At 47.0% G+C, this 17,611-nt stretch overlaps 1 protein-coding gene across 1 annotated transcript in view; it reads right to left on the bottom strand.

Annotated features, from left to right (window-relative positions):
- The window catches only part of LRIG1 (leucine rich repeats and immunoglobulin like domains 1), a 91,179-nt gene that overhangs the window by 8,350 nt on the left and 65,218 nt on the right, over positions 1-17,611 (bottom strand). Inside the window, 7 exon segments of the mRNA XM_012573270.5 lie at positions 409-690; positions 1,309-1,629; positions 3,528-3,691; positions 5,764-5,835; positions 7,127-7,198; positions 12,070-12,150; positions 15,830-15,973. Coding sequence (XP_012428724.5) covers positions 409-690; positions 1,309-1,629; positions 3,528-3,691; positions 5,764-5,835; positions 7,127-7,198; positions 12,070-12,150; positions 15,830-15,973 — 1,136 coding nt within the window.

Genomic DNA, 17,611 nt, shown 5'->3' with positions numbered 1-17,611 from the left:
GAGGCCAGACAAAACTAAGGGAATAAAAGCAGTTATATTTTTTGAAGAGCCTTAAGGTTCATTTATGGCAGATAAAGCACCCCCAGGGGCTACACTCAAAAATGGAAGATGGGTCATGGGTTTTCACATTTCTATATGTTTGATCCATTTGCATATTTCGGGTTCATCTTCCAATTACAGCTTCAGGTAATGAGGTCATTTACCCCAAGTTTGCTTCCCCCCACAACTGACTATTGTTTGGGGCCTGAGACAGTGAGGTGTCCTTGATTCCCAGGCCTGGAGAGGAATTGCTTTGTCTGACCAAAATGGGAGAACAATATCTAACACTCTATACAGAGTTTAGAGTCATACACTAAAGAACTGCAGGATTACAAATACATGAAAAACAGACGCTAAAAGCCACCTTACCCAGCACGGTGAGGGTGGCATTGGCGAGCACGGAGCCCGCCGAGTTCTGAGCGGTGCAGCTGTAGACGCCCATGTCCTCGATCTTGACGTCGGTGATGAAGAAGACGTCGTCGTCGGGCATGACGTGCATGCGGCGCTCGCGGGCCGCGGGGAAGTCGGTGCCGCCGTCCTTCTGCCAGGCGATCTGGGGCGTGGGGTGGCCCTCGGCCGCGCACTCCAGCCGCGCCGTCGTCCCCGTGCGGCTCGTGATGTCGTGGGGGGTTTTGATAAACGATGGCAGCACTGAGAAAGGGAAAGCAGGAAAAGGGTATGAGTGACTCCATAGGGAGGCACCGTCTTCTGGGCAGTCCTGTCTTCCTTCCCACAGGGGGGATTAAGGTGACAGTCACCCACGGGCAGGAGGATGGCCATGTGCTGCTGCAGGGTATCTCTGAACTGCTGGGGACTGACCCCGTGTTCTACAGAGCACACCTGTGCAGAGTCCATGACACCCCCAACTCAGATCATTAGAGCCGGGACCAAAGCTAATTTTCTTCTGTGAAAACCTGGAGAAAAAAATCTGTTATCTCTCCTACAGAGAACTTCCAACCGCTACATCCTTCTTCTTTGCATCCCTTTGCATTTTTGTTTTTGTTGGGCAAAGAATCTACCTGAGCAGCCAAAGAGCAGCAGCTCGAGCTGCTAAGAACATGGACGCTGAAGTGTTTGGGTGGATGGCAGCCAACACAAAACGGTGTTTGCTCCTCACAGGGCACCCACTGAGATACAAACAGCTGCCATGCAGAGGTGAAGAGCTCACCATCAGGAATGGACCCTCAGGAGCAACTGAGTGAGTGCCAAGGAATTGTACCACGTAGGAGCTCAGGCTGAGGAGAGGAAGAGCAAGCAGCTGCCACTCACCATTGACGGTGAGGCGGGCCTTGTTGGAGTAGGTGGAGCCGAAGTGGTTGGTGATGACGCACTGGTAGCGGCCCTCGTGCGCGAAGGTGACGTGCCGCAGGTGCAGGATGGTGGTGCACTCCATCACCTCCCCGTCCTTGGCCCGCACGTGCGCGAAGTTCTCGATCTCGGCGTTGTGCAGCATCTCGTTGTCCTTCTTCCAGGCAAACACCATGGGGGAGCTGCTGCTGCTGGCGGCCAGGCAGGTGAAGCGGATGTCCTTGCCGAGGACAGCCACCGTCGTCTCGGGCTGGATGATGATCTGTGGCTTGGGGAAATCATCTGGGAGGGAACAGCAGCAATAGTCAGTGCTGGAATCTGAGGGGAGGCTGGAGCAAGCCAACAGGTAAAATGAGAAATAAGCAGGTGTGCCACACACAGCTCCACTGAGTCGCTGGTTTACGTGGGATTGCTGTTCCTCTGGTTCCTTCGATGGGCTGAGATGGTCACCAAGTGACCTCAGACACCTACCAGACACCCAGCTCCTTCACCAGCTGAATCTGAGAAAGATACTGTGGTCTGAGTATCTCCTTCAGATTGCCCTTCCATATACAATCCATGCATGAAGAGCATGACTGAACTTAAAACCTCACCTCCAGACCTGTATTGGCATGAAATAGGAGGGGAGAAAGGGGCTGCAAGTGTTACCTCCAGGGAAAATCACCCACAGGAGGTTTTACTGAGGTGGGGATTGGTCTCTTCTCCCAGGCAATAAGACAAGAGGCAATTGCTTCAAGTTGTGCCAGGAGAGGTTTAGATTAGCTAATAGGAAACATTTCTTCCCCAAAAGGGCTGAACGGGCTGCCCAGGGAGCAGGGAGGTGGTAGGGTCACCATCCCTGGAGGTATTTAAAAGATGTGTCAATGTGGCACTCAGGGCCATGGTTCAGTGGTGTGTTTGGCTGTAGTAAGTTCACAGTAAGTAAGTTAAAATAAAAGATTTTAGAGGTCTTTTCCACCCTAAAGTACTCCATGCAGCCCATGCTGTCAAAGCAGAAGCAGCTGTATTTGCCTGTCACCCAACCGGGGTGGAAAGCTTTGCACACTCTCTCTCTGCCCTGAAGACTGTTGGTTTTAGCAAGGTTCCAAGCAGATTCATTTATTAGGTTTCTACAAATAGTGTAATTTAATATTTGACTAAGGTTTAATTAAACAGCCAGGCCTCTGGAACCAGGACTACTAGTGCCTGGAGGACTTGGCAGGCACTGGGAAGCAAAGCTGCTTTTGCTTTGTGATGTTGCTGTGGGGATGGAGCTTTCAGGATCTCTTCTTCCAGATGAGCACAGCAAGCCTCCCTGCCAGCCTGCTCAGACAGAGGCCACCTAGGCAGAGCTTGTCACTGGGGGATCAGGGGGGACACTGGAACAAAGCTTCTGCTCCGTGTTCAGTGCAAGTCATGCATTCAGCTCAGTTCAATAGTGTTTGCAAAAGCTCATTTTTCCTTCAAACAGCCATGTGCAGCTCCACCCAGGATCCTCACTGGTTGGCTCCACTGCACAGGGTTTGGCTCCCAAACCAGGCCTTTCTTTTCCCCAAAACCTGGATGCCAGAGCAGCACTGATTTGGCCTCTTCTAATGATTTAAATTTCTTTTTCTTTATGAGAAAGGTAGTAGATGTTTATGTGTGCTGGTATTAACTCAAGCTGCTTTGAAACCATAGCTCAGGTGCAGAGTCAACTGCAGTATTTGGGTGGGCCTTACTGGCCCCAAAGAAAGCAGCTGTGATGGAAAGATTCTCCTCTGGGCTTTGTTTTTAACTCTTTGTTGTCTCCAAGAGGAGAAAAGATGAGTGAAGAACACAAATCCACAGAAGAGCTCAGAACACTGCAGAAGGAAAAAAACTACAACTGCAGTCCTGATACTATCAAACTGAGAGGACTGGGGACGTGTCTGTGCAGCCCCATCTGGAAGTGGAGCAGGCCTTAGTCCCTTTTGATTTAATACTCAGGGAGCCCTGTAAGGAATACTCTGGATGCAAGCAATGCACTGTGTGGTTTTAGTGGGAAATAAATTGTAGCCAATGACAAATTTTTTAAATGCAGGCTTGGGCTTCCTTTGATCCCACTGAATAACAAAACAAAACAGAAACCCTCTCATAATAACATGCTGGTACTCAAAGAAAATGTTTCCCAAGTGACTGCTGCCCTTCGTACAACCTCAAAACACGCAGGAAAGACTTACCACACACAAAACTCTCTGGCTGGATGGCAAAAATGCTCTTGCTTTTCAGTGACTCGGGATGGGCACAGGTGGCCACCACAAAGGACTGCAGCTCCTTCTCCACCAACCACTGGGGCAGCCACTTCAGCTGGCAGTCGCAGAGGAAGCTGTCGCTGTTAATGTGGCTGCAGGGAAACAAAACCAATCTGCTGTGAGCCCTGCACAGAGGGAGGGCTGGGAAGCTCACAGCCCTTTCATGTTAAACACAATTCCTCCTGCCCCCCAGCATGGGTGGAAGGAAGAAAAAGGACTGCAGGGATGTCCTCAAGGCGCTAAAGAGGTTACAGGCATGACACATTTAGTCAGCATTTCACCTCCACACAGAGAAACCCCCTCCTGTACTCAGTGAAACTCTGCAGCACCTTGTAATAACTAACCAGCTCCCAGAGTGATCCCCAGGAACAGACAGGACATGCCAATCAGCTCCTGCTCTGCCCCTGTGGTTTGAGTCTTTGGTGGGGACCGAATTCAGCACTTGGCTGCTGACCAGGGAGAGAGGACACCCAGCTCCCACTGTAAGGCCTCGAGTTCCCTCCGTGGCTGAGCAATAAGTGGAGAGGCCCTGCCTTCCATAAGATGACCCTGAAGTTGTGTTTACTGATTAACAGAAGCAGCAGAGGAGAAATTACCAAAGATATTTGTGTAAACCCCACAGAAACAGTAACTAGTCTGGAAAACAAAACACATAAACATTTCTCAGCATCCTGAGTTCCAACCCTACCATTGTAAGATTTTGTAATTCTCTGATCCAACACTAGCTTAGCACCTTCTGTTAGGAAAAGAGTTGTGAAAAAGGGGCAAAGAAAAAGGGAGCTTTGGGATTAATGTGGGGGTTTTTTTAATATTCTGGGCCAAATTATGGCTCAGCCTAGCTCTAAGGCCAGTGAAGAACTGTACATTTACACAAAAAGGGCATTCATACTTTGGTCTGGTTTGCAAAACTCAGTCTGATCCTTGGAATTGAATGTGAGGATGTCTCAGAGACTGGAAAATGCCCCAGAGAGAGCTCCTGTCCTGCAATCCTACAAGCTATGCAACAGCAGGCTATCAAGAGCACAGGGAAATCCCAATTCCAGCACTGCACTGTAAGATGTGAATCTCCTGCTAATTTTCTACCCAATACCTCAGGAAATCCTGAAGTTTGAAATGAGCAGTGAAGAGAAAAAGAAATTTATTGGAGAGAGAGGGAATATAAGGATTTGATTTTTCAAAGCTGTCCACTTTCCTATTCTTCAAAGATGTGTAGCCTCTAACATGTATGATGGCACAAAACCCTCCTGGGAACAGGTCAGGAGATCTTTTAGCACAATGCATTCTGCATGTCAATGTCCCCTATCTGAACTTCTCAATTTTGTAAACATTCCTTCACAATATCTGGGATCTCACTCTCTCTTCCTAATAAGATCAATCTTTCATTTCAATTTTGTTTCAGGTGCCAGTGCAGAAGATAAAATTTTTAATCACATAACAGACATAACCCAGTGTTTATCTCCTCACTCCCAGTCACTGGTATCAAGTGTCACTGCCAGCAGTGACCATCTGATTCCCATTTCCAATGTCAGGACCAAGAGCCTGCACCTGCCCAAATACCAAATAAATGATTTTGTGTTCCACAGACACTGCACTACTCCAGGGCACAGCAGCACACTGACAGTGGATTAAATATTTATGGGGAAGAAGAGAAAAGGAAACCAGGCAAGACTGAAAACAGTGTCTGATAACAGTGCAGAGCCCCAGCCTGGAGCACAAGCAGCAGCTCTGATAACACATCCGTATTTTTACACCAGAAGGCTGAATGACAAGTGGATGCAGTTCAAATGGTGCTTATCACTGCAGTATCAGTCCTGTGTGTGAACCCTAAACACAGAACAGCAAGGGAGCACATGGGCCACAGGGAATTAAATCCATGGTGCTGTGAGCAGGAGCACTGGCTAACAGGACCAGGGCTGGACTTCCTGAATGGAGATGAATAATTGCACAGGCACAAACCTGCTGGAATAACTTGTTCTGATGATCTAATTTCACTCACTATTACATGCAATGACAGCTCCTCATGTGTAAAAATACCCCACAGAGGAGGAGGCAGGGGAGGGGGAAATGAATGGGTGGTAATGTGGGTAACACCTGTGCTGCTGCTCAGCCCAGGGCCAGCAGGATCCCTCCTGCCTAAGGGGGTGAGAGCAGGGCAATCACTCACAGCTGCCGCAGGCTCCTCATCCTGGCAAAGGCGTCGGCTTGGATGGAGCGGATGGCATTGTCCCCGAGGTTCCTGCAGGAACAACCACAGGCAGTGTCAACACAAGAGATGCCGTGGCTGGGACAGAGCCCTCCACATTGATCTGAGCAATGACTCCAGTAGCAGGTGATTTGGTGGCTCCTTGTTAAGCTCTTCTGCGCTTACAGTAAATAGAAATGTTCCTCCAAACACCTTTGTATTAATAAAGTACTGCTGAACAATAGCCAGCCAACAAAAATTAACTGAATCACTAAGTTGTTCCCTACCCCATCTTCTCACTGCACTTTCTCAGTCTGAGCTACCTCCATCATCCATAGCTCAGAAATTCCTCAGCCCCCTCAATAACCAAAGATAGTCAGGAATGTGGTACCCCAGGCTAGGCCTTCAGCAAACATAAAAGAAAGCAAATACTTGCAATAAGCAGCATCTGAGGAATTATTTGGAAATGGCTTGGAGAGGATGCTGTTGTGTTTTAAAAAACATCCCAGTGTTTCCAAATGAAGGGGTCAAAGGTTTCCCTCACAACTATTGCTAATTAAAAGAATAATTTGTTCTCTGAAAAAGCACAGTGTCAGACTTAGGGCTGAAGTTTACTAAGTGACATGCAGGGCAGACAAGCACTGCTTAAAGAAGACAATCTCAGTAGAGCATTAAAGGCACCTTTATTTGGGAATGTACTCCCAGTCAGGCAGCCCAAATCTTTCAGTGTGCTCATGATAGCCATAACATTTCATACAATCAACAGCCAATAAAACATGTAGAGCACAGTCACATATACTTTAACTTGTCTTAATGCAAGAAAGGAGGTTATTCATGAATCACTGCTGGAGTCATCAGCCTTGGGACACAAAAAAAAAAATAAATTTGCACAGAGGCAGCCAAAATTTTCTTCTTGCAAATGGCTCTAAGGGGGTTGTGCTGAATGGGATGTTCAGTGGGGATGCATTGAAACCAGTCATCCATAACACGTGTCACTGCCAGAGCCTGGCTTTAGGAGGAAGCTGGGGCAAAGGAGGAGACAGTGCTATGCCTGCACCAGCCTCTTTTCATTGCTAACAGCCTGCACAGCAGTCATGTGCAAGTCAAGGTGATATTCTCAAAAATTAAGAGCATGCAAATTTCCCATATGTTCTATAACTTTGTTCCTGGCACAAAAAAAGGCCAAAGTTGAGGCGGACTTATAATGAGAAGGAAGCAGGTGGCCCCCACAAATGGACTGGCTTCTCAGTTTACAAAGACACTATTAAATTGCTAGCAGATTTCTCAAGCAGCTACTTTTGGCAGACCCCCCTTCCCAAACTCTGAGGCATGGTGGGTTACTCACAGGTGCTCCAGAGCCTCCAACCCTGAGAACGCTTTCTTGGCCACCGACTTGATCTTGTTTCCAAACAGAGTTCTGCAGTTTCCAAACATCCAGTGCCAGATAAACAGAAAGAAAATGGGGAGAGGGGGGCAAAAAAAAAAAAAAAAAAAAGGAACACAATTAGTGTGGCCTTATCTGATATACACACTCAGTGTAAGTCCCAGGAAATCTGAACTGCACAGAGGATTAAGAGGGCTGAAGCACACTCGCTTTCCTGCTCCTGAAATGAAATCCTTTTATCTGTATTTGAATTTAATAGTGATGACAGCGCAAAGGGAATGTGCCATATCATGTAAAAAGGCAGGTTTGCTCCCGTGCTTGGGAACCAGCTTGCTGAGTAACAGAAGGTGCCCTCTGTTCTTCACAGGCTGCCTGTGGACAGGATTAAGTGCAGTGACAGTTTAACAAGATATTGGTCTCTCCCCACAAACTTTTCATTTCTGACTTCTTCCCAGACAGGAAAAAAGAATGTTGATTTATTCACTGGTGCTTGGCCTGAGCAGCTATCAGCACACAGAGCTGAGGGCTGCCCCTGGGCTGCACATTCACACAGCAGCTGACTGCAGGCACTGCTCATTCCTTCCTTGTAAATGAAGGAATGAGCAACACCATGCAGCAGATCGTAGCCAAGGGATCATTTCAAGGAGCAAAAGGCAGAACAGGTAATGTCCAGAGCTGAGGCGTGAGCTTGCTTGCATCTGTGACCAGAGAGCATTCCTCTGAATCAGCAGTGGCATGGGGGGGACTATCACCAGAAAACAGCCAGCTGGAGAGATCCCAGCCCAGCTGTCAGCTCCAGAGCAACAGTTCTCCATAAATATTGACCAGTGCTGATGGCCAGGGGCAGGGTTTGTGCCAAATGGATAGTCCCCTCACCTGTTTTAATAAAACATCAACCAGTGTCATTAATTAGGAACTGCTTTCCTTCCCCAGGCTCCCTCTAAGGTTTATCCTCCAGGTGCATCAGTTATCACCACGTGGTGTCCAGGGCAAGCCATCACCCACACCTCAGGTGAAAAAAGGGCACACCTGGAGCTGCATTTGATTTGGAGTTTTCATTCAAGAGCTGTCCTTCAGTATAGGGCATCTGCATCCCAAAAAGACTTACAACTATGATGGTCCCACTTGCTTACTGGCCAGGGAAAGCAGTACAAGATGGAGCATATGCAGCTATTCCATGAGCAAACAAATTTCCAAGAACTTGTCAAGGCTTTCCACAAAGCACTTTTCAAATGTCAGGATAATTTGGTTCTATATTGGCTCCAGAAAAGCCCAGTTTCAAATACCCCCAGCACCAAAGGATGTGTGCAATCATGTGTACCATCATTTGGTAAAAGGGATGTTGCATTAATGAAGGCTTTGAAAAATCCATTAGAATGATTAATGCAGTAAATAATTTACTGGTCAAATGGCTGCATCCATACACGCTGATTCCTGCAGCCATATTCCTAATAAATGTGTTATAAGGACAAGGTAAGGATAAAATAAGGACTAAAGGAAATGGCCTCAAGCTGTGCCAGGGGAGGTTTACATTAGATTTTAGGGAAAATTTCTTTAGAGAAAGGGTTGTAAGCATTGGGAAGACTGCCCAGGGAAGTGGCAGAGTCACCATCCTTGGAATTGTTAAAAAAACATGTGGATGTGGCACTTGAGAACGTGGTTTAATGATGAACATGGTGATGTGCTAGGTTAATGCTTGGACTTGATCATCCTAAAGATCTTTTCCAACCTTTATGATTCTAGATGGGCAACTGCTGAAAAAAATATGCTGAGCTTGGGCTTGATAGCTGCAGATTTCTATAACTATTCAGTGGATTTTGGTCTTTGAAAATCAGAGATACAGCTGATACCTGTTTAGTTATCTGTGCAGAGATAAGGTGTGCATCTGGGGAAGGCAATACACAACTACAGCACTTGTGTAGGTGCACACAGCTTGATGCCTGGACATGAGAAATACCTGACACACAGAACTAGTCAGGCCTCTGCAAACTCATTATTCCTTGCAATTAATTTCAATTAAGTGCCTCTCCAAATCTGAGAGTTTGAACCTAGAGGCCCCCATCAAAGGGCTGTGGAAGGCTGGAATGTGAAGGCAGCAGAACACAGCCACAATTAGCCATCCCACTGCTGGCCTAAACCTCCTCCACGGGGCAGAGCCAAGCACAAGCTCTCCTGGAGACTGCACCAGTGTAATTACATGCCAAGCACACAATTCATTGCAGCGTTTTCTCCTCCAGCCAGTTTTGCACCTGCAGGAAGATCTCGCTGAGTAAGCCATCAAAAAGCCCGTCACATTTAGCAGTTTGAATAATTAGGAACCTCCTTGTTCCACAGTGATTCCACCGGTGCTTTTTATGCTTCAGTGCTTCTCAACTCTCTCTTTCTTCAAGCAACATTTTAATTTAGGCCTATGCTCTCCATCCTGGAGAGCTTCATATATAATTCAGAGAAGGCTAAAGTGACTGGCCTCTCCATCTCTGTTTAACACCTTCATGTCAGCGAACAACCCTCTCTGTTCTAAATCCTTTCAGAGGCTAATCTGTGCCAGATCAAAGGGGAATGGCTTTTAAGGCAATCTCCACAGAGCTGAGGTGATTATTAATTCATTGGAAGGTCTCCTCTGAAGTGCCCATTTATTTTTTGTATGCTAATGCATTTAAAGGGTTGACGGTTTAAACACGGGCCCTAAATCACACAGTGAAATGTTTGCTGAAAGGGCTGATCTTTTATTTACAAAAAAATCCTGATACTCACTTCAGCCTTAGAAATCACCAGTTTGGGGTTTATGTGCTGATAAGCTAAAACAGTTCAGAGGAGATCCCTTTAAAAGTGACCACTCACAAGTATTCTCAAAACGCCTCCAGGAACAATAACAAAATAATTTCATGTTCTGAGCATTTTTTAGGCTTACATGCTGGCTGACAGGGAACGATCCCAGCAAGCTGTCTGTCCCACTGCAGCTCACTCTGTTAAGTAATCAAACCACTCCTGTCTGCCCCAAACCAACCTGATCCACACGCTCTTCCAGGCTAAGAAATGTGCTGCAATCCCCTGCACAAACCTTCCCTGCACACATCCCTCAGCTGGCCCAGGTCCATGTGCAGTGACAGGCATCAGTCAACAAAGGAAAGAAAGATGTAAACCGAACTTCCTTAGCCTTGCACAAGCCCTTAGTGCACCCTTGGCTACTGGCAGCCCGAGCCAGCCATCTTTTGGAGGTGTTCCTTGTGCTGGGTGATAAACATCACATCATGCCACAGCATTTCACAGGGGAGAGCAATAGCTGCTCGGCCCAGAGCTCCCAGCACAAAACCCCACAGGCTGCCCCTGCTCCTTGCTGTTCCTCTGGCCTCTGCCTGACCCCCACAGCTCATCAGGGCTCACTGCTCCTGCTTTCCAAGTCAAGCCTTTTGCTGGACTCTTTCCTTCCATGCTGTCCCCTCTGGATTTTTCACCACTCTCCTGTTATCTGCACCCAGAATTTTTAACATATCCGGTGGCCCCGCTGGAAGGATGTGCCACCAGGACAGCTCTGTCTGCTCCCTTCCACCACCCTGTCAAAGCAGCACTACAGACTCAATCCTTACAGCCTGCAAAGCCCACTGGACAAAGTCTCTGCTCCCATCACCCTTCCAGCTGCTCACATGGTCTCACTGGTTTCTTCTGACAAGCCAAACTTTTCAGTCAGGCAGCCAAGGACTCTTCTACCCACCACATCTGCTGCTCTGCCTTTTTTCTGGCAGTCATGGGAAGATTCCCTGACTCTGCATGCACAGCAATTCTTACTGACTTCTCTCTCACCCCCACGCTACTTCTGCTTCCCTGCCTGGCTCCTGCTGTCCTTAAATCCTCCTCGGCCTTCTGCCCCACTTTTTACTTTCAGCTGCAACTCGGTCCCCTCCACGTGGGCCCAGTGACTCCCCTCAGCAACAATCAAATGCCACCTCTGTCTGTGACTTCAGATTTGTCTCCTCTGAGCACTACATCTCCACAAACCCTGCCACAGCTCGTCCCACTCCCCGAGGAGCCTCTAATGAGAGCGTGACAAAATCCCGCCTGCCAGGACTCATTCCAGCCATCTGCTCTCCATCGAGGTACTTTTACTGCACCTCTGGCTGTGCCACCCCAGCGTCAGAGACAGCAGCATGGGGGGTGCTGAGAACCTCAACAAAGGCAAGAGGTAATGATTAGAGACTCTTGATTTGTCACAAGCCATCAGAGACTCCTCTGACAGGGCTGATTTATGTCACCCGTTTCAAATGAAGCCGGGATTGTACAGAGCAATGTGAAAATCCTTGCGAAGGCCAAGCAAGCCATAAACATTTGCAAGGCGCATGCTTGCCTTGGGATTCTTTTTATCTCTTTAAGAGCCTGTGCCCCATGGTGCCTTTTATTGTCACTGCACATGGAACTGAGCCCAAAAGATCACTCTCAGAAAGAGTATCCCACAGAAACGAATCCTGTTTCAATCCTCTGTTGTAACAGGAAGTGGGGTGATTTTTCTCTTCTGTTTATTGTTATTTGCTGCATCAATCAGTGCCTCACTGAAGATTGCAAGGGTCCTTTTTGTTGCTTGTTTGCTTTTAGAAGTGAGGAATGGTTGTGCTGAATTTTATACATGAAAACAGCTGAAATTCCTCTCTGTGTCTGAACTGCAGTATGTGGCACCGTCTGTTCACCATTCAGAAAGGAAATAACTGCCTCATACCTGCTTTAAAAAATCAGTGCTTGAAAACCACATTTGCACTCTTGCAGTGAGCCTGCAAAACTACTACAGCTCCGATTTTCTGTTGTTTTTCTGTCTTTTTCCAAGGTGAGGGAGTTTGCATAAAAAGGGACAGACCCAACCCCACACAGGCACACAACTCAAGTGGCTTGCAGAATTCAAGCCCAGGGATACTCACAGCTTGCTCAAGTTTTCCAGGCCTGTAAAGGCTCCATTGGTATCTTCTATTGTGCCTGAGATGTCGTTGTGGTCCAGTTCCCTGGGGAGAGGACAAGAGAAAGCTAAGAATCAGCACCTCAGTCCCAATGTTGCTGTTACAAACAAGTGGAGGAGGCTGGAGAGTGCCCCACGAGAGCTCCCCATTTTCTCCTGACAGTTACCATAAAATGCAGAGTCCTGCAGCAAAGCAGCACCAATCACTTCTGCACTGGCACATGGTGGGATGGTGCATTCCACAAAGAGCTCTGTTCCTAGCTGAAACCCTCTGAGACAGCTACTTTTCACCAAGTAGGTTTCTGTCCTTTTCTACCTCTGTGCATCCAAACAGGAGGAGGAAAATGAAAATAAAGTGCTCCAATTAAACTGAAAGAAACAGCTGTCCTTAAATGCTACTACCACGAAATAAGATCACTCTGGGTATTCCAGTGTATACATGTATTTGTCTATAGCTGAATCTTAGGAAGATGATTTGGTGTGTTTTCTACAAAGCTGCATTTTTTCTGGCAATGAACTTGAAAACTCAACAAAGGAAAGTGCCAGCATCACTACACCAGCCTAACTCTGTATAACCATTTAAAAAAAAAAACAAGAGAATTCCTTTTTCAGAGTTAGCTTCTTTTGGCTTTCAATTTGACCATCAATTACAAGAGTCAAAGAGGTCTGAAGAAAAACAAGCACACAGAACAAACACAGAGATCCACAAAAGCTGTTTAAACAGACTGTTTAAAAATCCTTCCCTCCCAGCTTTTAAATCCAACTAGCAATGAATACCCAGCAACACAGACAGAAATTCATCATTTCCAATGTTAAGTAAAAAGAAAGAAAAACTAAATAGGCTTTGTTGGTTTTGTTACATCACTTTTGATTTAAAACCTGGCAAAACACAGCACCAAAGCAAACTTCACCATCCAGATAACCCCTGAGCCCTCAGGTACTCCTTTCACACCTTTTGAAGATGATTATCAGAACGTTTCCAGATAAAAAAATAATAAGACCAAATAAAGAAAAACCAATTCCCCCTGCATTTTGCAACACTCCAGACACAGGCAACACAGTGTGGCATCTGGGCAGCACAAATACACAGTAACTCACAGAAAGGGAAAACAAATTTAAAAGGAAGCCCCAGTTTCAATATGGGAATGGTTTTCCCTCAGCTGTCTCAGTCTTTGCTCCTTTCTCTGCTTTAGGGTGAACTAAAGATGTGAAGGAAGATGGCCAAAAGCCACAATTCCTGTTTCTCAGCTGGCTTAAGCCTGAGACCTGAATCTCATGACCCTGGAGAGCCCTGGCCTGAGCCAGCCCCACTGTGGATGCCAGGGTGATCTGTGGGTTACTCTGTGCCAAAGGCATGGACAAAAACTCAACATCTCCGTGGGGTGTGGGCACACATAATGCTGTGGTGGCCAGAGAGATGAGCCCAGGAGAATGCTTTGATGTGCTGGCATTTCCAGCACCATCCTAATGGCACAGGAGCAAATACATCCTCCTGGATCTCAGTTTCTACATTTTCCCTAGGCTTGCCAAGCCGATGTCCCTTGTTCTGTTTGTTTTTTAAGGGAAAATCCCTTCTCAGACATTTCTCCTCTTCGGTTTCACCACAGGCTACTGGTCTTTGGAGCAGCAAACCCTTTCCCATGGCAGAGGCAGACAAGTGGGGACAGCCTGTAGGAGCTCTGACACATACTTTTATTAATTGACTGCCACACATTGTGTTTTCTTGAAAAAGGGAAAGAAAATGGTATTGCTTGTTCATCCAGTGGCAACTCAAAGGTTTAGTGTTAGAAAGGAGGAATAAAAACCTTTTTAACAAATGAGTGAAAATAGAGAGGGAGAAAAAAAGAGTGGGGTGTTTTGGCCCAGCTCTCTTTGTATTCCAACTCCTCTCCCAGCCCCTGTTGCCAATTTCCTATTCTTTCTGGCTGGCTGAGCTTGAATGCTTGCAGCCTTGTTAATCATTGTGCTCAGAGGTCTCCGGGCCTGACCTCTATTTGAATAGCTCCACATTTCAGCAGTTTCACACCCACCAAAGGCTCCCCAACAATAGCCCATAATTAAAGCATGCTCAGCTCTTTTTCACCAGGTGCAGGACCCAATAGGCCTTCCTCTTTATTAAATTAGAGCTCGCTCACACACTCCCTCTCCACCTCCCCCCTCTGCCCTGGACATAAAAGAGGCTCCACATTCACTGCAGAGCAAAGAGAAGGACCAGCTTCCCTTCCCCTCCATTTTTCTTTGGAAACCTTTAGTTCCGGTCCTGACAGCTGCCTCAGAGGTCCCTTTCTCAATGCCCAGTGGCTGAAAGGCTTTGGCTTAAGTTTAAAAAAAGCAAACAAAACCCAAACTCACTTTCCAGTCACTTCCTTCACTATGAACTTCAATAAAGAAAAGAGTACGATGCAAAAAGTACTGTAAAGAGGGGAGATTTTTCTGTTCCCATTTCCTTTTAATGACTCAGGCCACAATGGGCTTCTGAAGAGGAATAAAAGTATCAAAGTGTGTTTTTTTCTTTTGAAGGAAGAATTAAATCAGTTTGCTGAACCCAACCAGCCTGGGAACGTGTCTGGTGCTGTCACAAGGACTGTGGGAACACCGTGGTGTGCCAGATGAAGGTGCTGAGCCTGCAGCTCCCAGAGAGAGGAGGAGAGCAGCCAGCAGCCCTGCAGGTTCCAGAAAGGAGACAGAGGCAACACAGCTGCAGGAAGGGAGCTGGATCCCCCATCTGCTGATGTTCATAACACAAGCCCAGATGTATTTCAGACTAACACAGCTCTCAACAGTGTGTAATGGTACAATGCTACAGCTGCACCCCACAGGAGGCCACACTGATGTGTCCAATGGGCTCTGCTACTCCTAAAACCTTACAAGTTGGTATTTGGACTAGGCAAGCTCATTTCCAGTATCCCATCTCCGGGTATTCTATTGTGGCAGTGGTTTTAAAATAAAAGTCTGTGGTAAATGGCCACAGCCAGCACTGGATGGATCATTTCTGCAATTCAGTACTAGGGCACGTGAAATGTTGCTCTTGGTAACTTTTTTGGCTTTTCGGGGTTTACCATGAAAATCAGAGCACAAAATGTTTCATGGGCTCAATTGCATTAAAGACTTCTGCTTACTTGCATGGTACCTGCAAAAGCTTCTTACTTCTATGACTGGACTGAAGGCCGGGTGAAGCTTCATGTGTGATTACACTTCTGGTACAGTCAAATCTAAAGCCTAACCTCTACATTTCTTTATTTTGCCATTGTCTTTTTTTTTCTTAACATCATATTATGATAATCATAATCATAATTTTATATTTAATATTCAGGTTTTTTAAAAGTGTTTGTGGTAGCACATTTCTCTCTGTACACCTCTATGAAAAATCCTGAGAGAGAGAAATGTGCTGCCACAAGTGCTCAATACCACATTTAAGAGGATGTTCAAATTTCCACTGCTGTCAATGCAAGGAATCATTCCCTGCTCCTTCCTGAGTGCAGAATGACCCAAAAGAAACTAAGCTTTTCTAAGAATTTCAATTAAAGTCAATGTGATAGCAAGAGAAATACTGCTATTAGCTGCAGGAATGAGACCTCAGGGATTTTGATCAGCTGAGGTGGCTTCAGGAACCTGAAACTGCCAGACATGGGCACCCAAAGCATCTTCAGAGCAGAACCACCTGGCAGAACACAAACTGTGGAGGGAACGTGGATGTGGTCTGACAAAAGCTGAGAGCAACTTACAGGACACGTAGGTTTTTGAGTCCCCTGAAAGCACCTTCTGCAATATGATTGATGGAATTGTGGCTCAGCCGCAGCACGTGCAGTCCCCCAAGGTCTGCCAGGCTTCCCTCGTCCAGCCTTGTTAGGTTGTTGTAGGAGAGTATCCTGAGGGAAAAAAAATGCAACAGCAGCTTTTGTCAGTCCATTTGGTATTTTCCAAACTCCTCCGTGCCAACCAGTGCCTGCCTCCCACACCCACTGACACGAGGGGATGTACTGGGTGGGTGGGGAAATGAGATTGCAGGTATTGCCCCAAGACACCCGTGGGGAAGCCTGGGTGACACCAAGGAGCAGGAGGCAGCTGGTGTGGAATCCCCAGCTATGGGGAAATGTTCTGTGCAGGCTACAGGGAGAGGGCAGCCCCAGGAGTGACTGAGAGCACACACACTCTGCCAGCCCCAGCAGGGAGGGCTCCTCCTGCTCCCTTGCAGCTGGGTGAGGCTCTGGGAGCACCAGCCCTGTGTCCCCACAGCTAGAGGCAAGGCTCAGGTGGCTGTGCTCAATCCTCACTCCCTCTGAGGCTCACAGGGAAGAGCAGGGGAGGAACAGCCCTGCTCCCCACGCCCTGCGAGGTGCAGAGTGATGTCACACAGATGGATTTTGGATTTCACACACGCACTTGGCAGGGTCCAGACTTCTGGGCTCAGGAGGTGTCTTATCACTCTGCACTTGTGCACAGCCAGCCCCAGGCTCTGGGTGTGGGTGCCTCGGCTCCACCCCAGTCCAGAGCCAAAAGCATTTCACCACAAGGCAATTGAATGCTTCCTTTCACCCACAGAGAGGAGGTGTCTTGTAAACCAGCCACCTTTCCTTCCTCCCACTCCCCTTTGTCAAGGAGCACAGTTTGCCTTAAATCCTCTCCACTTACAAGAGACTATTGGAGGGTTGGTTTTCTCCCTTGTTTTCCAACTATCTCTTCCCCTTGCCTGCATTATCTCTGGTCTGGGAGATCTTTTTTAGCACTGCTGCTGTTGCAGTTTGGAAGCTGGCAGGAAGGCAGCTGCTCTCCTCTCCCAGCAAGGTGCAGATGAGGCTTTGGAGATGTGACACTGAGGCAAACCTTGGGGAAGCTACTGCAGCCCCCTCACACACTGTGCAAACACCTTCTACCCAGAATGAAGCCCTGCAGTGGAAGGCCAGCCTGGATTCTCAAATGAGGCACCTCTCAGAGTAGCAGCAGGAACCAGATTTTCAAAACCACCTTCTTAGTGACCTGGGAGTACAACTCACTTCAAAAGATGTGAGGGTTTGGGCTGCTCAGCTTTTGAAAAAGTGAAACAGCTTTGAACAAGCACTGAAATTCCTCACTGTACAGAGGAGAAAAAAAAAATTCACTGAGTTCCAAACCTCCAAATTCCTCTTCTAGTACTGCCTGTTAATGAGTCTGCTTAAAAATGTGTCTGGAGCTTGCATGAAACTCACTGCAAAGCCAAAACCCAAGTCCAAACAGACACATACTCCAAAGCACTGAGAGTGTCATTTACTTGGCAAAGGTGCTGTCTATCTTTTAGCTGTGTGAGTGGGCAGAGGGCAAGCTCTGGAAAAAATTCAGCAAAGATTAATGAGTTTGTAGGTATGGGACAACATACTTTCATTCCTAAAGAAGCTATAGTGTTAGTTATGAAAAACTGGCATCTGGTCAAAATTATGTCCTCACCTGCTATTAAAGAATTTGGCTTTCAAAAAAAAAAAAAAAATCTGTTCAAAAGTAATCCTAAACCTGGCTGAGAAAATAAATAGTTC

This window comes from Taeniopygia guttata, chromosome 12 (genome assembly GCF_048771995.1).
Source record: "Taeniopygia guttata chromosome 12, bTaeGut7.mat, whole genome shotgun sequence".
Lineage (NCBI taxonomy): Eukaryota > Metazoa > Chordata > Aves > Passeriformes > Estrildidae > Taeniopygia > Taeniopygia guttata.
The sequence above is the reverse complement of the archived record's forward strand: the minus strand, read 5'-3'. Positions and strand labels throughout refer to the sequence as shown.